General features: G+C 47.1%; 1 protein-coding gene across 1 annotated transcript in view; it reads left to right on the top strand.

Annotated features, from left to right (window-relative positions):
* The first annotated feature begins 4,684 nt into the window (after positions 1-4,684).
* The window catches only part of LOC130485923 (immunoglobulin mu heavy chain-like), a 61,545-nt gene continuing 49,702 nt past the window's right edge, over positions 4,685-16,527 (top strand). The window contains exons 1-4 of the mRNA XM_056859065.1: positions 4,685-4,730; positions 4,882-5,242; positions 6,781-6,848; positions 6,942-7,256. Coding sequence (XP_056715043.1) covers positions 4,685-4,730; positions 4,882-5,242; positions 6,781-6,848; positions 6,942-7,256 — 790 coding nt within the window. The remainder of the gene's footprint in view (positions 4,731-4,881; positions 5,243-6,780; positions 6,849-6,941; positions 7,257-16,527) is intronic.

Raw genomic sequence — 16,527 nt, forward strand, 5'->3', positions numbered from 1 at the left:
ACCACTCTTAACCACTACATCACACTCACACCACACTGTATATTAAAATGGTTGTGAGTGGAGCATGCACAGCAATCCTAAGGTGACATAACAATAATAATTAAGTGCTGTCAAGTTGCAACTGTCTTACAGCAACCCTTCAAGAAGTTTTCAAGGAAGAGATGAGCAGAGCTGGTTTGCCATTGCCTTCTTCTGCGTAGCAACCCTGGATTCCTTTGCTGGTCTCCCATCCAGGTACTAACCATGGCCAACCCTGCTTAGCTTCCAAATTCCAACAAGCTCAGGCTATTCTAGGCTACTCAGGCTGCTGAAGTAACATGTGTCCAGCACAGTGTTGCTAGCTCCTGGTTGGGAAATACCTGGAAATTTTGGGGGTGGAGTCTGAGAAGTTTGGGATTGGAGGGGAGGACTTCAATGCCATAGAGTCCGATTGCCAAAGCGGCCACTTTCTCCAGGGGAACTAATTTCTATCACCTGGAGATCAGTTGTAATAGCAGGAGATCTCCAGCCTGTTCTCCCAAAGAGTAACTCACCACCTCAATCTACACATAAGCAAAAAAAAAAAAAAAATGACACCCAGGGTTTTCTTTGGAGCCACACCTGCCAGGCAAGGTCACTCAGCAGGCTTCATGTGGAGGAGTGGGGAATTGAACCCGATTCTCCAGATTGTAGTCCGCCGCTCTTAACCACTACCCCATGCTGGTTTCCATTTCTTCCCCACTTAGAGGAGACTTTTTACAGTCCAGCCATAGATTTGAGATCTATGTGTAAATGGAATATGACTGGAGCACTCAGTCATTTCATGGAGTTGCTGAACTCATGACTTCCCGCAATCCCAAAGAACACTGGGTTTTTATCGTCATCCTGATCTAGCTATCAAACTCATGGAAGGGCATGCCCTTCCTTTAACCAGGACCAATCAGATGAGTGCCGATTAGCATGAAGGTGGAGCAGAGATGCTCCACCTCCACAAACTGGACATAAAGCACAGTCACTTATCATCGTCCCAACATGCAGTTGCTATTTCATTTTCTCACTGGAGCCCTAAACCACCATGTTCTGGGCTTCCATTATTGGCCTATTAGTGATATGGAGCACAGGTAAGACCACATGAAATACACATTTTTAAAAAAAAAAAAGTTCCTAGGGTGACTGCAGGTGATGCCGCAGGATGGATGTGACAAATTCTGCAACATTCTTTTCCCAGGTTCCAGCTCCCAGCAACCTGCATTGTCTCAGCCACCATCTGCTTCTGTATTATTGGGAGACACAGTGACGCTTCCCTGTGTCTTGAGCAGCGGTTTCAATAGGTATTTGGGTTGGTACCAGCTGAAGCCTGGGAAATCCTCACGATTCCTGCTGAAATATTTCTCAGATTCTGACAAACACCAGAGTCCTGGAGTCCCCTCTCGTTTCTCTGCTTCCATAAATATAACAAGCAGCACAGTTTATTTATCAATAGCAGGAGTCTTGGCGGAAGATGAAGCGGATTACTACTGCGGAAGATGGCACAGCAGTGGTCCTTATCACAGTGATGAGATCTGATGGGGAACTGAGACAAAAACTGCCTCTGCTAGTCCCTGAAGGGGCCACAACTGAGCATGTTGTGCAAGGAACCCAGTGGAGCTGCTAAAACTATTAATTATGCTTTGGTTAGCATCATGTTAAATAACTCCCACTGGGAGGTGACCTTTGAAACAGTTAACTTCCACTGCATCTATGTGGAAATGTGCTTTGGGTTGTGCATATATTGAGAGGACATGCTATTGTGATTCAAGAAAACCTCGTTTTTGTTTGTTGCTGAGATTTCGGCTTCTTGCAATTCTGAGGCACGTTAGTTGCCTCTCACTGCATACTCTGTTTTGGCTGGTTGATATCCAGGTTCACCGTAGTTCATTCCCAGAACCTGCTTTCATGCTATTCATAATAATGCTTATTCATCACAATGCCTGGGGTGTTCAAAACACTTCAAAGCCATCATCTTGTTCTCCAAACGCCCCTGTAAGGTAGGCAAGAATTATTATCCCCATATTGGTATAGTGTGATATGGTGGTTAAGAGCGGTGGACTCTGATCTGGAGAACCTGGTTTGATTCCCCATTTCTCCACATGAGAAGTGGACTCTGGTGAACTGGGTTGGTTTCCCCACTCCTTCACATAATGCCAGCTGGGTGACATTGGGCTAGTCACAGCTCTCTTAGAGCTCTCTCAACCCCACCTAACTCACAGGGTGTCTGTTGTGGGGAGGGGGAGGGCAGGTGATTGTAAGCCACTTTGATTCTTCCTTAAGTGGTAGAGAAAGTTGGCATGTATAAACCAACTCCAACTCCTCCTCTTCTTCTTCTTCTTCTATTGCAGATGGGACCCTGAGAGAGACTGCCTTGTTTTAAGCCACCTAGCAATTCAAGGCACAGTCAAGACTGAAACCCAGGGCATGACAGATTATATACATACATGTGGTCACACTGCAACTGAAGAATGTGCTTTTGACTGCTTTTAAAAACCTTCCTCCTAAACTTCAAGCATAGTCAGTGGCGCTAATCACATAGCAGCACAACTTTTCAGGGGCTTAGAAGAGTGTAACTCTGCTTAGGACCAAATTATATGTGTAGTTACATTTCATCTGCTTTGGAAGGGAATCTAAAACACCTTAGGTTAGATCCACATTAATTTTTTTGCTAACAGAAGGGAGGTGTAATTTCTGTCCATTCCCCCTTCCTGTCGCAGACCCCTCCCCTCAATTTGACCCTCATGCCATTCCGGGGGGTCTCTTGTCTTGCAGAAGCAGCATTTGGAGGTGGTCAATGGGCTGCAGCAGGGAAGGCAGCATGTATAGCCCGATCTCGTCAGACCTCAGAAGCTAAGCAGGGTCAGCCCTGGTTAGTATTTGGATGGGAGATCACCAAGGAATACCAGGGTCACTATGCAGAGAAAAGCACTGGCAAACCACCTCTGTTAGTCTCTTGCCTTGAAAACCCCATCAGGGGTAGCCCTAAGTCAGCTGTGACTTGCCAGCGCTTTACACACATACAGTGGGCTGTAGCAGGAGACCAATAGGCAGGAAAGTTCTGTTCTGATGACGGAAGTGCCTATCGTGAGCAGAAAACTTGGTCTGGATCCAACCCTACATAAAGATAGAGGGAAGCATCCCTCTGCAAAGAACAGACCATCTTAAATAGTCCAGTGGGAGCACGTTAAATTTGCAGTACTGCTAAACTGTGAGTAGCTGACAAGGAAAAAGGAGATGACAATGTTTGCAATACTCTTTTCCCAAACTTTAGCCGCCTGTGTTGTCTGAGCAACCGTAACCATCAATGTCTCCAGGGACCAAAGTGAAACTCTCCTGGGCGGTGGCCCTGGGGTTCAGCCTCAGTAGCTACAAGGTGGTCTGGTTCCATCAGAAGCCTGGGCAGGTGCACCTGGCAGTGTTGTGCTTTGATGCAGAAACAAGATATAGGGGAGGCAGCAGGCAGGAGGGGGGGCCGTCCTCATAGATCTGCCCTAAACCAAATTGGGCTTCAGTAGGCTTTAAATGTCTACTCTAACCACTCATGACCTGGGCTCTGATTCATAGAGTTGCCAACCTCCAGGTTTTAGCTGGAGATCTCCTGCTATTACAAGTGATCTCCAGCCAATAGAGTTCAGCTCCCCTGGAGAAAATGGCTGCTTTGGCAATTGGACTCTATGGCATTGAAGTCCCTCCCCTCCTCAAACCCTGCCCTCCTCAGGCTGTGCCCCAAAAACCTCCTGCTGGTGGCAAAGAGGGACCTGGCAACCCTAGACCCCACCCTTCTCAGACTCCACCCCCCAAAAAAATTAGAGCAGGCCTTTGAACTTTGTTGTCTTATCTTCATTCAACACTTTTCTGACCTTTATCTCCCTGATGACCCACCACGCCACTTCTGATGCCTATCATGGCACCTCTGATAAGAAGCATGAGAGAAGTGGATGTTGCACTTTGGATGAATCCAAAACTTTGATCTACAAAAAGTCCACTTCCAAAGTCCTGAAAAGCTAGGGTTGCCAACCTCCAGGTAGTAGCTGGAGATCTCCTGCTATTACAAGTGATCTCCAGCCAATAGAGTTCAGTTCCCCTGGAGAAAATGGCCGCTTTGGCAATTGGACTCTATGGCATTGAAGTACCTCCCCTCCTCAAACCCCGCCCTCCTCAGACTCCACCCCAAAAACCTTCTACCGGTGGTGAAGAGGGACCTGGCAACCCTATGAAAAGCAGTGATCATTATTCCTGACTATTCACTAAACAAGATTTTTGTACACTTATCGAAGAATCAAAATTGTACAGTGAGGGCCTATGTCCCAAAATGGTGTTTAGGGGAGTCCCCTGAACACATTTCAAGTAATGAGTTTGGTCGCATGGCTGAAAGAATTCAACCAACATCTTGACCCTGTCACAATACGTTTTCCCTCATTATAACACTAGTCTGAGTTCAAATATGCCAGAGAGAGGGCTTACAAAGTCAAAGGATATCATTTGAAAAAGGGTGGCTCTCCCTGTCACATGATCAGCTCAGTGATCAAAAGAACCAATGGGGTGAGGACCGATGAACAGAAATGAGGTTCTGCCTCATTTCCTTTCAGAGTATAAGTAAGGCTGACTACTCTGTTTATTCCATATCTGGTGACTTTTTTCCTTCAAGAGCAAAGAAGGCGAAACCCTCTTCGCCATGTTGTGGACCCTTCTGGTTGTCCTAGTGGGAACGTGCTGCATGGGTGAGAAAGGGGGACGGGGAGAAGATGGTCCTTTCTGGTATATTAAGAGTCTGATCCTAGGCAAATTAGGCATACCCAACTTTGCAAGTGCCTTTGTACTTGCAAGGGACTCTTAACTGGAATTTCACACCTTCTCGGGTATTTCTTCCAGGTTCTGGCTCTCAGTCTATAGTATCTCAACCTCAGGCAACATCAGTGTCACCAGGGAAAACAGTAAAACTTTCCTGCGTCATGGCCAGTGGGAACAGCATCAGTGGCTACAGCGTGTACTGGTACCAGCAGAAGCCGGGGAATCCCCCAAAATTCCTCTTACGCTATTATTCAGATTCCAGCAAGGATCACGGCTCTGAGGTCCCCACTCGGTTCTCTGGTTCCAAAGATACATCCAGCAACATCTGCTATTTAAACATCGCGGCAGCCCTGGCAGAAGATGAGGCTGATTATTATTGTGCTGTATGGCATAGTAGCGTGTGTCACAGTGATACTGTCTTATGGGGTAGCACGACAAGAATGCCTTTTTATATTCCCTAAGGGGGAGACGTCTGAAGTGAGTACATGTTGAAGCTAAAAAAGGAAGTTGTCTCAGATCAACCAAAGCTTCCTGAAGTGAAAGCACACCATGAATATTAAAGTGCAATGGAAAAAAAGAAAAGAAAAAGAACGCTCAATTATTATTCATAATTGAAAGGCATCCAATACAAGCATTGTTGAATATAATTAAGGTCTATGCTCTTATGTTCATCTGGAAAGCCTTGATTGGTTTAATTCTTGCCAAACAATAGGGCAAAAGTCCAAATGATTAATTCAAGAAGCTCAGTCTATGCAATGGTTAACCTGTGGGTAACCAGCCACTGACAGTGCATTCCTGAGTGGAATGCTTGCGCTGGTTTTTGGAGGCAACGCGGCTGCACTGCCTCCAAAGGAGGTTTCAGCTCTGCCGAAACCTCCTTGCAGCAGCAAAAATCCATGCAACCCTCATAGGGTTGCACATGAGATACACCACCTAAAAAGATGGTGTATCTTGCCAAAAAACCCAAAAGTGTTCCCGGCTCGAAAGGGCTTAGGAAGCCACCTAACGGCAGCTCCTTCCCCAGCCCAGTGTCAGAATGCACCGGGAATGCCTCCTGGGACGCTGGTGCGGCCTTTGACGGCGTTCGAACGTTGGCAGAAGGCCCCGTTGGTGTCCCGGGACGGCGCTGCCGCAGCAGTGGCTAGCAACCAGCGTCCGGGCCTTCCCACTGGCGTTCGGGCCACTAATGCCAGCATAAGTTGCCCAGACACCAGCTTGGGGGGCCCGGGCACTGTCACAACGCCTTCCTGGCCTCCTAAGGGCTTTTGCCCTTAGAGCTCAGGAAAGCGCTGTAAGTCGTTTTTACATTATCATACTCTAATACAGACAAGCACCAGGTCAGAAAGGCAAAGAGATGGTTGGGTGAAAGAAAGATGGCCATGGGGCACTGAGGAACAGGTAAGGAAGTGGGGCCCTGTGGAGGATGGGGTTTCCCCTTCCCCGAGCTCCTTATGGGACCTCTACATATTACCCCTAAGTAGTGCTTTTATGGATATGAGACAATTCGCAATGAACAGCATGCTCGTGCCCATCAAACTCATCCATGATCCAAAACATTTCAACACAAAGATAATTCACAGTGGGTAGCCGTGTTAGTCTGTTTGCAGTAGTCAAAAAGGGCGAGAGTCCAGCAGCACCTTAAAGACTAACAAAAATATTTTCTGGTAGGGTATGCGCTTTCGTGCTTTTCAACACAAAGTCTACCCAGCAAAGTATAGTGCAGTTTGCCTGATTTATATATAATCTCTTCAAAACAATTTTCCTCGCAAAGAACTGAAGAAGAAAACAAATGTTAAAACGAGAGAGAAGCACATGCACCAAAGAATGACACACCCTTCCTTTAAGCAGGACCAATCAGTTTCGAGCTGATGAACATGAAGGTGGAGTGGAGATGCCACGCCTCTAGATACTGGATGGATAAAGAAGCGAGTGGAAGAGAAGGGAACTTCCCATATTGTGGGTTCCATTTCATTTTCGTAGCGGAGCCCTACACCTCTTCACCATGTTCTGGGCTGCCATTGTGACCCCATTAGTTATATGGTGCACTGGTAAGAGCTGGCGAAACCCACATTAAAATGGCTGAGGTCTGCAGCAGATGAGCGGAAAGTACGTGACAATTTCTGCCGTATTCTTTCTTCCAGGTTCAGACTCTCGGCCTGTGCTCACTCAGCCCCCATCGGCATCTGTGTCACCAGGGGACACGGTGAAGCTCTCCTGTCTCACGGGCACTGGGTTCAGCTTCAGTAGTCATGATCTGTACTGGTTCCAGCAGAAGCCTGGGAATCCCCCAAGATTTCTCGTATATTATTATTCAGATTCCAGCAGGAGCCGGGGCTCTGGAGTCCCCCTTCGTTTCTCTGCTTCCAAAGACGTTTCAGGCAGCGCCGGCTATTTAACCATTGTGGGTGCCCTGGCAGAAGACGAGGCTGATTATTACTGTGCATCCTGGTCCAACGGTTCTGGCCACAGCGATACAACCAAATGGGGAACTGAGACAAAAACCTCCCCTGTTGTTTCTTAAAGGTGCCAAAATTGGCTGCAGGGATGATGCAGAAAGCCATGCAGAGCATCACACTCTTGGAGAATCATGTTATCCTCATTTGCATCAGGAGATGCTTTTTTCCCCTGGTTTAATTCTCATTGAATCTATGTGGAAATGCTCTTTGGGCTGCGTGTATGTTAGGATCAAAGGATCCTAACATGTCGAGGAAGTCTCATTTTGGGGGACTTGCTTAAATCTTCCTGACATCCATCTTCCTGACATACCACTGAGCTTGAATTCACATAAGTGAGCAGTGGCTCACAAAAAGCTCATGTTGAAAGAAATGTTGTTGGTCTTTAAGGGACCACTGGCTTATGTTTTATTTTTCCTTTATTTTATTTATTCCTTATATTTATAGCCCACCCTCATTCCCAGCAAACCGGGCTAAAAGTGGGTGGGTGAACAGAAACATTTTGGCCTTGTACGTATATAGGGTTGCCAGGTCCCTCTTCGCTATCGGCGGGAGATTTTTGGGGCAGAGCCTAAGGAGGGCAAGGTTTGGGAAGGGAGGGACTTCAATGCCATAGAGTTCAATTGCCAAAGCAGACATTTTCTCCAGGTGAACTGATCTCTATCGGCTGGAGATCAGTTGTAATAGCAGGAGATCTTCTGCTATTACCTGGAGGTTGGCAACCCTATGTGTATAAGAGAGGCACCTTGTGAGGTAGGTGGGGCTGAGAGAGTTCAAAGAGAACTGTGACTGGCCCAAGGTCACCCAGCTGGCTCCATGTGGAGGAATCAAACTCTGTTCTCCAGATTAATAGTTAATAGAGGGTATCCTGTACAAGTAATTGATTCTGCTAAAAAACGGGCTGATGAGCAGATACGTGATCAAATGTTCTCCCGCTCTAAAAAACAGACATCTAAACTAACTGCTTCATTTCAGTATACCCCCTTAATAACTGGCATTCGCAAAATTATAAATAGACATTGGCATATTTAAAACAAATACACTTGTGAAAAACTGAAGAAGAAAAACAATAAAATGAGAGAAAAACAATGCACCAAAGAATGGCACCCCCTTCCTTTAAGCAGGACCATTGAGACTCGAGCTCATTAACATGAAGGTGGAGTAGAGACGCCACACCTCCACACTAGGGATGGATAAAGAAGGGATAAAGAAGAGGGTGGAAGAGAAGGGACTTCCAGTATTGTCGGTTCCATTTCATTTTCTTATCGGAGCCCTAAACCTCTTCACCATGTTCTGGGCTGCCATCGTGACCCCATTAGTTATATGGTGCACTGGTAAGAGCTGGTGAAAGACACATTAAAATCGCCGCTGTCTGCAGCTGATGAGTGGAAAAGTACGTGACAATTTCTGCCGTGTTCTTTTTTCCAGGTTCAGACTCTCAGCCAACGCTGTCTCAGCCGCCATCAACATCCGTGTCACCAGGGAACACCGTGAAGCTCTCCTGTGCCATAAGCAGCGGATCCAGCTTCGTTGCCCATGTGGTTTGGTACCAGCAGAAGCCTGGGGATTCTCCACGCTGGCTCTTAAGTTATTTCACAGATTCCAACAAGTACCTGGGCCCCGGACTCCCCTCTCGTTTCTCTGGGTCCAAAGACGCTTCAGGCAGCACCGGCTATTTAACCATCGCGGGGGCCCTGGCAGAAGACGAGGCTGATTATTACTGTGCGACCTGGCACAGCAGTGCTTGCCACGGTGATATAATCACATGGGGAACTGAGACAAAAACCTCCCCTACTGTTTCCTAAAAGGGGTCCTGAGTTATGCATGCTGCGCAAATGCCCACAGCTGCTGACAACATCGAACTCTGGGTAGAATGCATCATTTTATCATTATTTCCACTGGGAGGTAACTTTTTACAAGCACCTGCTGAGGTCAAAGCACCAAATCTGATCCAGGCAGCTTCATGTGTGTTCATTAGTTAGCAGCATTTAACTGTCCTTCCATTCTCAGCACAGTCAGAACAGCTGGAGATCCGTAAAAGGGCCGATCCTTTCCAGCTTTGGAAGACGCTATGAGAAATGAAGAGGGGGTTCCAGCTGTCTGCTTTCATTAGTTTACATATGTTTTCTAATTAATATGAATCAATACACACTAAGGACAAGGGAAAGTCCTTAGCTGACGCACACTACCAGTTTTCAGGAGTAAGCACCGTTAGTTCTATCAGTACAAACATACCAGCACTGAAAAGACCTCTGCTGGTGACTGACTGTTTGCCTTCCCTTATTCCCTAGTTTCATTTGGAGGTGGAAGCCCAAAGGGTGTCTTCCTGTTCATATTTCTTTGGCTTTGCTGCCATCTTCAGGCTTCTCCTAGGCAGGAAAGTTATCCCACTGCAAACGTTTGGTTTAAATATAGTTTGGAAATGCTGGCATGGCAGTTCAGAGCACATGCACTAGATGGGGATGTGGTCTAGGCAATGATAGGCTGGTCTGATCTTATCCCTGGGGCTGCTGAGTCCCCAAGGTAACATCTGGAGATGGACAGCTAGGAGGGTGAGAGGAGAAGAAGAAGAGGAGGAGGAGGAGGAGGAGGAGTTGGTTTTAATACCCCACTTTTCTCTAACAAAAGGAGTCTCAAAAGCAGCTTACAATGACCCCCCCAACAGACACCTTGTGAGATAAGTGAGGCTGACAGAGTTCTGAGAGAACTGTGACTAGCCCAAGGTCACCCAGCAGGCTTGATGTGGAGGAGTGGGGAACTGAACCCATTTCTTCAGGTTAGAGTCTGCCGCTCATGTGGAGGAGCAGAGGATCAGAGTCAGTCCCGGTTCTCCAGATCTGCCGCTCTTAACCAGCACACCAGGCCGGCTCTCTGATTCTCTTGAGGGGGTTCTCTTCTTAGAAAACAGTCCGTTTCAATTGCCCTACACATCCCTTCCTTGGGAGGTTAGCATCAGGACATGCCATTGGCATGGAGGAAAGATGAGTTGCAGTGATGCCAGGAGTGGTGGGCACATTCACACATTGTTGGCTATTGCACTAACATTATGCCATGGCAATCATTTGCATACGGAGTTTTTCCTCTGAGGACAAGGCCATCCAGTTGCAAAAGACTGCTTTGGTGCCACAAAAGTGCAAGATTCAACCAAGTGTGGCTGCAGCCCACGATTCTCACGAATTCTAACGATTCTCACAGAAGCACGTGGCACATTGTTTCTGATGATTCCCTAAGCATCATCTTGCCTCATAAACTGCCCTGTGAGGTAGGTGGGGCTGAGAGAGCTCTACGAAAGCTGTAACTAGCCCAAGGTCACCCAGGTGGCTTCATGGGTAGGGGTGGGAAAACAAATCCAGTTCACCAGATTAGAGTCCGCCGCTCCTGTGGAGGAGTGAGGAATCAAACCCGGTTCTCCAGATCAGAGTCCACCGCTCCAAACCACTGTTCCTAACCACTATACCATGCTCACATGCTGGACATCTGCCCCTGAGGCACCTATACCTCCAACCCTCTTCTCAATTATCCCATAAAGGTTTGGAGGAGGTTAAGGAGGTTTCTTGTTTTATACTGTTGAGATGCAAGGCTAGCTAAGCAGCTTCCTGCTCACTTCACCCTACCATCTGTGGCCCAGGGCTGCCATGCATATAAAGTTTGCACTTTTGCACCTTGTTGTATGTCTGTAGCATATAAAGTTTGCACTTTTGCACCTTGTTGTATGTCTCGCTCCTGTACTGAGTTCTCTATCTGTTGATATTAGTACAGTGGTGCCTTTCCCCCCTCCCCCCATGCCTCATACTATGGCAGGAGGCCTCCCTTAGGCAGCTGCTCTTGCCCACCGCCACTCAGAGCAGTAGTGGGAGAAAAAACTGTATTAAAACCCCCATCGGTGTCTCCTACGGTGCTGTGTCAATTCCAGAGAAACCCCAGGCCCTGATAGGGTTGCCGGGTCCCTCTTCGCCAACAGCGGAGATTTTTGGGGTGGAGCCTGAGGAAAGTGGGGTTTGGGGAGGGGAGGGACTTCAATGCCATAGAGTTCAATTGCCAAAGCGGCCACTTTTCTCCAGGCAATCCGATCTCTATCGGCTGGCGATCAGTTGAACTAGCAGGAGATCTCCTGCTACTACCTGGCAGCTGGCAACCCTAGACCCTGAAAACTGCATGCCTTTGGGCCTTTTCCCCATCCCCACTTTTATTTGGAGGCAGAAGCTGGAATGGAATGACCGGCTTCTGCTGATATCTCTTTGGCACCGCTGCCATCTTCAGGTTTCTCTTAGGCAGGAAGCCCTCCCTCCGCAAGCCGTAGGTTTAAAAGCAACTCTGGAAATGCCAAAAAGGCAGTTCTGATCAGATGCACTAGGTGGGGATATGAGCCAGGCAACAAGAGATCTGCTGGCTTTGCATTCCTCAGGAGCACTGCTACGACTGCATTACGCCTCCGCAGATGGATTCTCGTCACATCACAGGTGTTGAGTTAGCTTAGCCTGCCTAGGTGTTCTCATCTGTTACTGCTTTTGGAAATGGTCCGTCTGCTAACTTGCATACTGTTGAGTCTTAGCAAGTTTGCAAGACTTGTATTTTGGTATTTCATTGCTGAAATAGGAACTTGAGCCAAAGTGGTGTAGTGGTTAGAGGCAGACTAGCTGCTGTGAGACCCAGATTCAAAGCCCCACTTGGCCTCTGAAGTTTGCTGGGTGGCTTTGGGCCAGTCACTTTCTCTTTCAGCCTAACCTACTTCACAGGTAGGGCTGCCAGGTCCCTCTTCACTACCGGCGGGAGGTTTTTGGGGTGGAGCCTGAGGAGGGCGGGGTTTGGGGAGGGGAGGGACTTTGGTGCCATAGAGTCCAATTGCCAGAGCAGCCATTTTCTCCAGGTTAACTGGTCTCTATCACCTGGAGATCAGTTGTAATAGCAGGGGATCTCCAGCTAGTACCCGGAGGTTGGCATGCACTTGCGATCCCCGCTCCTGAGCCAGCCGATGGATTGGTGGGCAAGCGACCTGGCAACCCTAAGGATGCCCAGGACTGTCTGTGCTATGTGTGTTGGAAGAAATGGAAACTGCACGTAGGTGTGACTTCTGCAGGATACTTCTGTGCCTTCCCTATATCCACAATTATTTTTAACAGGGACCACTAGAAGAGCTTTCATCCCATCTCTTGGGTTCTGCTGCCATCTTCTGGCTTCTCCTGAAAAGGAAAGCATGCAGATTGCCAGTATTTAGGTCCACTATAAATCTGAAAACGGCAAGAAAGCTGAAAAAGCAGGATCATGCTGTATATATGTTGCTGTGGATGGCCTGTAGGATTGCCAACTGACATTTCTCAGTGCATTCTTAAAGTCTCTGCTCATCATAAAAATTCTGGCTACATGGCTGCTAAAAGCATAAGTGCCCAAGAGAGCCATTAATTAGAGTCAAGCTAGGGTTGCCAGATCCTTCTTCGCCACCAGCAGAAGGTTTTGGGGGCAGAGCCTAAGGAGGGAGGGGTTTGGGGAGGGACTTCAATGCCATAGAGTCCAAATGCCAAAGGGGAAGGGTGGGACTTCAATGCCATAGAGCCCAATTGCCAAAGGGGCCATTTTCTCTAGGTGAACAGGTCTCTATCAGCTGGAGATCAGTTGTAATAGCAGGAGATCTCCAGCTAGTACCTGGGGGTTGGCAACCCTAAGTCAAACACAGCTGTCCCAAGATACAACAGGATTCCCCAGAAGAGGGCTGATTTCCTGTCAGCACAAAGTGATCTAGGAACCCGCTGGACAGATGGGGTGTGCAATGAAAAAGCAGTTGGTAATGGAAGGCTGCTCATCTCTATCAATGGGTTTCCTCTCATGGGACTGAATCAGGATAGGGGCTTCAACTGGAGTGAGTTTGCATAGGATTGCATTGTGAGTCACCAGGGAGACTGGATGGAAACAAAGAGTGAGGGAGCTCTTACTAATCCATATAATCACACCTTCAGAGGAAACTTCTGTTGCCGCACCTTTATGCTGAAACGATTTCAGTCATTGATTTTTATTTTTATTTTTTGCCTGCTATGCACCTTTTAAAGGTACAGAGATCCCTGGCCTGAAAAATATCCATCTGTCCTGGGCCAGGGCCTTCTCGGCTCTGGCCCCAGCCTGGTGGATACTATGCCCAGTGAGGTTCTGAAACAGTTCCACAGGACCCGTGAAACTCAGTTGTTCTACCAGGCATATGGTTGAGGACAACGACAGTTTCCTTCTGGCTTCCCCCCCCCCTCCTCTTACCCGCTTCTGCTGTGCTTCCCACTATTGAATTGTCTTATTTTGTTGTTATTCTGCTATTTGGTAGTAGGTTATCATGGAAGGGACTTAGGTTTTTATTAATGTTGATAGTTTTATTTTAACTTATGGCTGTTTTAATTGTTTTAAATGGTTGTAAGCCGCTCTGAGCCAGACCTAGCCTGGAAGAGCAGCCTAAAAATCCAAATAAATAAATAAAAATAGATATAATCCATAAACAAGTGACCATCTCAGATCATGTGCATCTTCAAGTACATCTTCAAGTACATGAAGGGCTATCATATAGAGGAGGGTGCCGAGTTGTTTTTTGTTGCCCCAGAAGGTCGGACCAGAACCGACGGGTTGAAATTAAATCAAAATAGTTTCCATCCAGACATTAGGAAGAAATTTCTAACAGTTAGAGCGGTTCCTCAGTGGAACAGGCTTCCTCGGGAGGTGGTGGTGAGCTCTCCTTCCCTGGAGGTTTTTAAGCAGAGGCTAAATGGCCATCTGTCAGCAATGCTGATTCTATGACATTAGGCAGATCATGAGAAGGGGGCATCTTGGCCATCTTCTGGGCATGGAGTAGGGGTCACTGGGTGTGTGTGGGGGGAGGTAGTTGTGAAATTCCTGCATTGTGCAGGGGGTTGGACTAGATGACCCTGGTGGTCCCTTCCAACTCTGATTCTATGATTCTCTTCTGAGTCCTGTTGAAAAGGCAAGGTCTAGACATTCATCACATTTTTGTACCATTTACCCCATCACTTCCTTTTATAGACAGGTCAATTGAACATATCCCCTTGCAGTTTTGCGGAAGGTGCCAGTGGTAATCTCCTCCAGCCCCTGTTCCAAGGCAGAGTGATCTATGCCGCACGCCACAGTAATGTGGGATGCAGAAAGCGGCAAGCAGAGAACATGTCTGAAGCAAAAGGGAACCTGATGGGCAAGTTTGTTTATTCATTTATTTGGAACATGTCTATGCTGCTTCTCCAGGGAACCTGCCCAAGGCAGGCAGGGGAATCCACGCATCTTTGGATAAGGTGCTAATATGAGCATTCACCTCTTGCATTTCTTGTCCAGGCAGGAAAATCTAGGCGGTGAATGGTTATGATAGCACAATATCCAATGGCACTGTGTGGTCTGCCAGCGTCTCGATTCATTCTTGCCTCACATAAATGGCTTCCAGTCACAGCTTTGAGATGGGCCCCGTACAACAACCTAGACAATACACAACAATAGTTTTTTACCACAGACAACCACTGGGGAGAAAGGACAAGCAGTAACTTTGCACTAGAACACTATTTTTAATGAAGAAAGATACAGCTTCGATCCCTGTTGACGTTTGGGTTGCCGCAGCAGATCGTTGTTCTTGTGCCTTCAATAGCAGAAGAAAGAAATGATGAGATTGCTATTTCTCAGAATGAGACATGAGAAAGTCCAATAAAATACTTCTGAAGTGTAAGCATGTCTCACTGACCACCAAGATTAAGTTAATTCATGCTATTGTATTTCGTATTACCTATGTTTGGGTGTGAAAGCTGGACATTGAAGAAAGCTGATAGGAAGAAAGTAGATTCCTTTGAAATGTGGTGTTGGAGGAGAGTGTTACGGATACCGTGGACTGGCAAAAAAACAAATTAGTGGGTTCTAGATCAAATCAAGCCTGATCTGACCCTAGAAGCTAAAACGACTAAACTGAAGCTATCGTATTTTGGTCACATTATGAGAAGGCAAGAGTCACTAGAAAAGACAGTCATGCTAGGAAAAGTTGAGGGCAGCAGGAAAAGAGGAAGACTCAACAAGAGATGGATTGACTCAATAAAGGAAGCCACAGCCCTCAATTTGAAATATCTGAGCAAGGCTGTCAAAGATAGGACATTTTGGAGGTCATTGATTCATAGGGTCGCCATGAGTCGGAGGTGACTTGACGGCACTTAACACGCACACACACACACAATAAAATACCATTTTTACTCCTAGCTGCCTTCGTGGCCTTGATTGGGCAGGAAGGTGGGATATAAACATTGTAAATAAAATAAATAAATGGGCATAACAAGGTTGGGCTTGAATGAGTTCCATCTTTAGAACTTTCCAACTATCTACAACAGATGTCCAGCAGCAGTTGCTTTCTCCTTCTAGATGTCTCCCCATCTGTCCTGGTCTGCCGTTCTAACCACTAACTGCTCTTATCGACAGATGTTTGTTTAATTTTGTGAATGGGTTGGCGGGGGCAGTTAGATGGCTTCCTCTTTTCTAGCTCCGCTGCACAGAGGATACGAGGGCTGATGAATGCTTCGGGTGACACAAAACCGACGCCCTGTGGCTTCGGGAAATGGCAGTAGGGCTTCAGCACCTTTCGTCCTGCAGAACAGCCTCCTGGGAGCAGGCACTGGCTGCCTGCATGCTCATTGGTGAAGTCGTGCCACGCATTGGTCTTGTTCTTCCAGAGCAGAGAAGGAAGTGATCACACTGGTGCCATGGACTACCAGAGCAGTGGGCTGCGACGATTTGCACATGTTCTTCTTTTTGGATGGGTGGAAAATGGGGCTTCTGAGCTATATGCTGGAAACCATTCTAAGGGGCTGCTTAATGGCTATCGATGGAGTAAGAATGAGCTCCCCTGATTCCTAATGAATTCACAGGCATTAGGATCTTCTTCTGGTAAGCTATGGGCTATACTCTGGAAATACAGTTACCCGATGGATGGCAGGATCATGTATTTCACAGCCAGAAGCAACAGCCTCCCTTGGAAATATTACAGTTCTGCGTTATAGGAAACTTGGAGTCTATTTCCAGCGGGATACCCTGGAATGTTTTTTTAGAGCCACCTACGCATTGCTGCTGAGATATTTTTGATAGACAAAATGGATTTCCCGGATTAATTGAATGCCTTTAAAGACATCTCTAAATCTGCCTCTGCATTCTTCCATTGGGAAAGGGAGCTGCGACCTTCTTTGCCTCCACCTGGAAATAAACCATCTGGAGCTATGCAGAGTCTGGCATGAGAGCACCCTGAATCTCCTGTCCTTCAACAACAGAG

The sequence above is a fragment of the Euleptes europaea genome, chromosome 13 (genome assembly GCF_029931775.1).
Source record: "Euleptes europaea isolate rEulEur1 chromosome 13, rEulEur1.hap1, whole genome shotgun sequence".
In the NCBI taxonomy this organism is placed as follows: Eukaryota; Metazoa; Chordata; class Lepidosauria; order Squamata; family Sphaerodactylidae; genus Euleptes; species Euleptes europaea.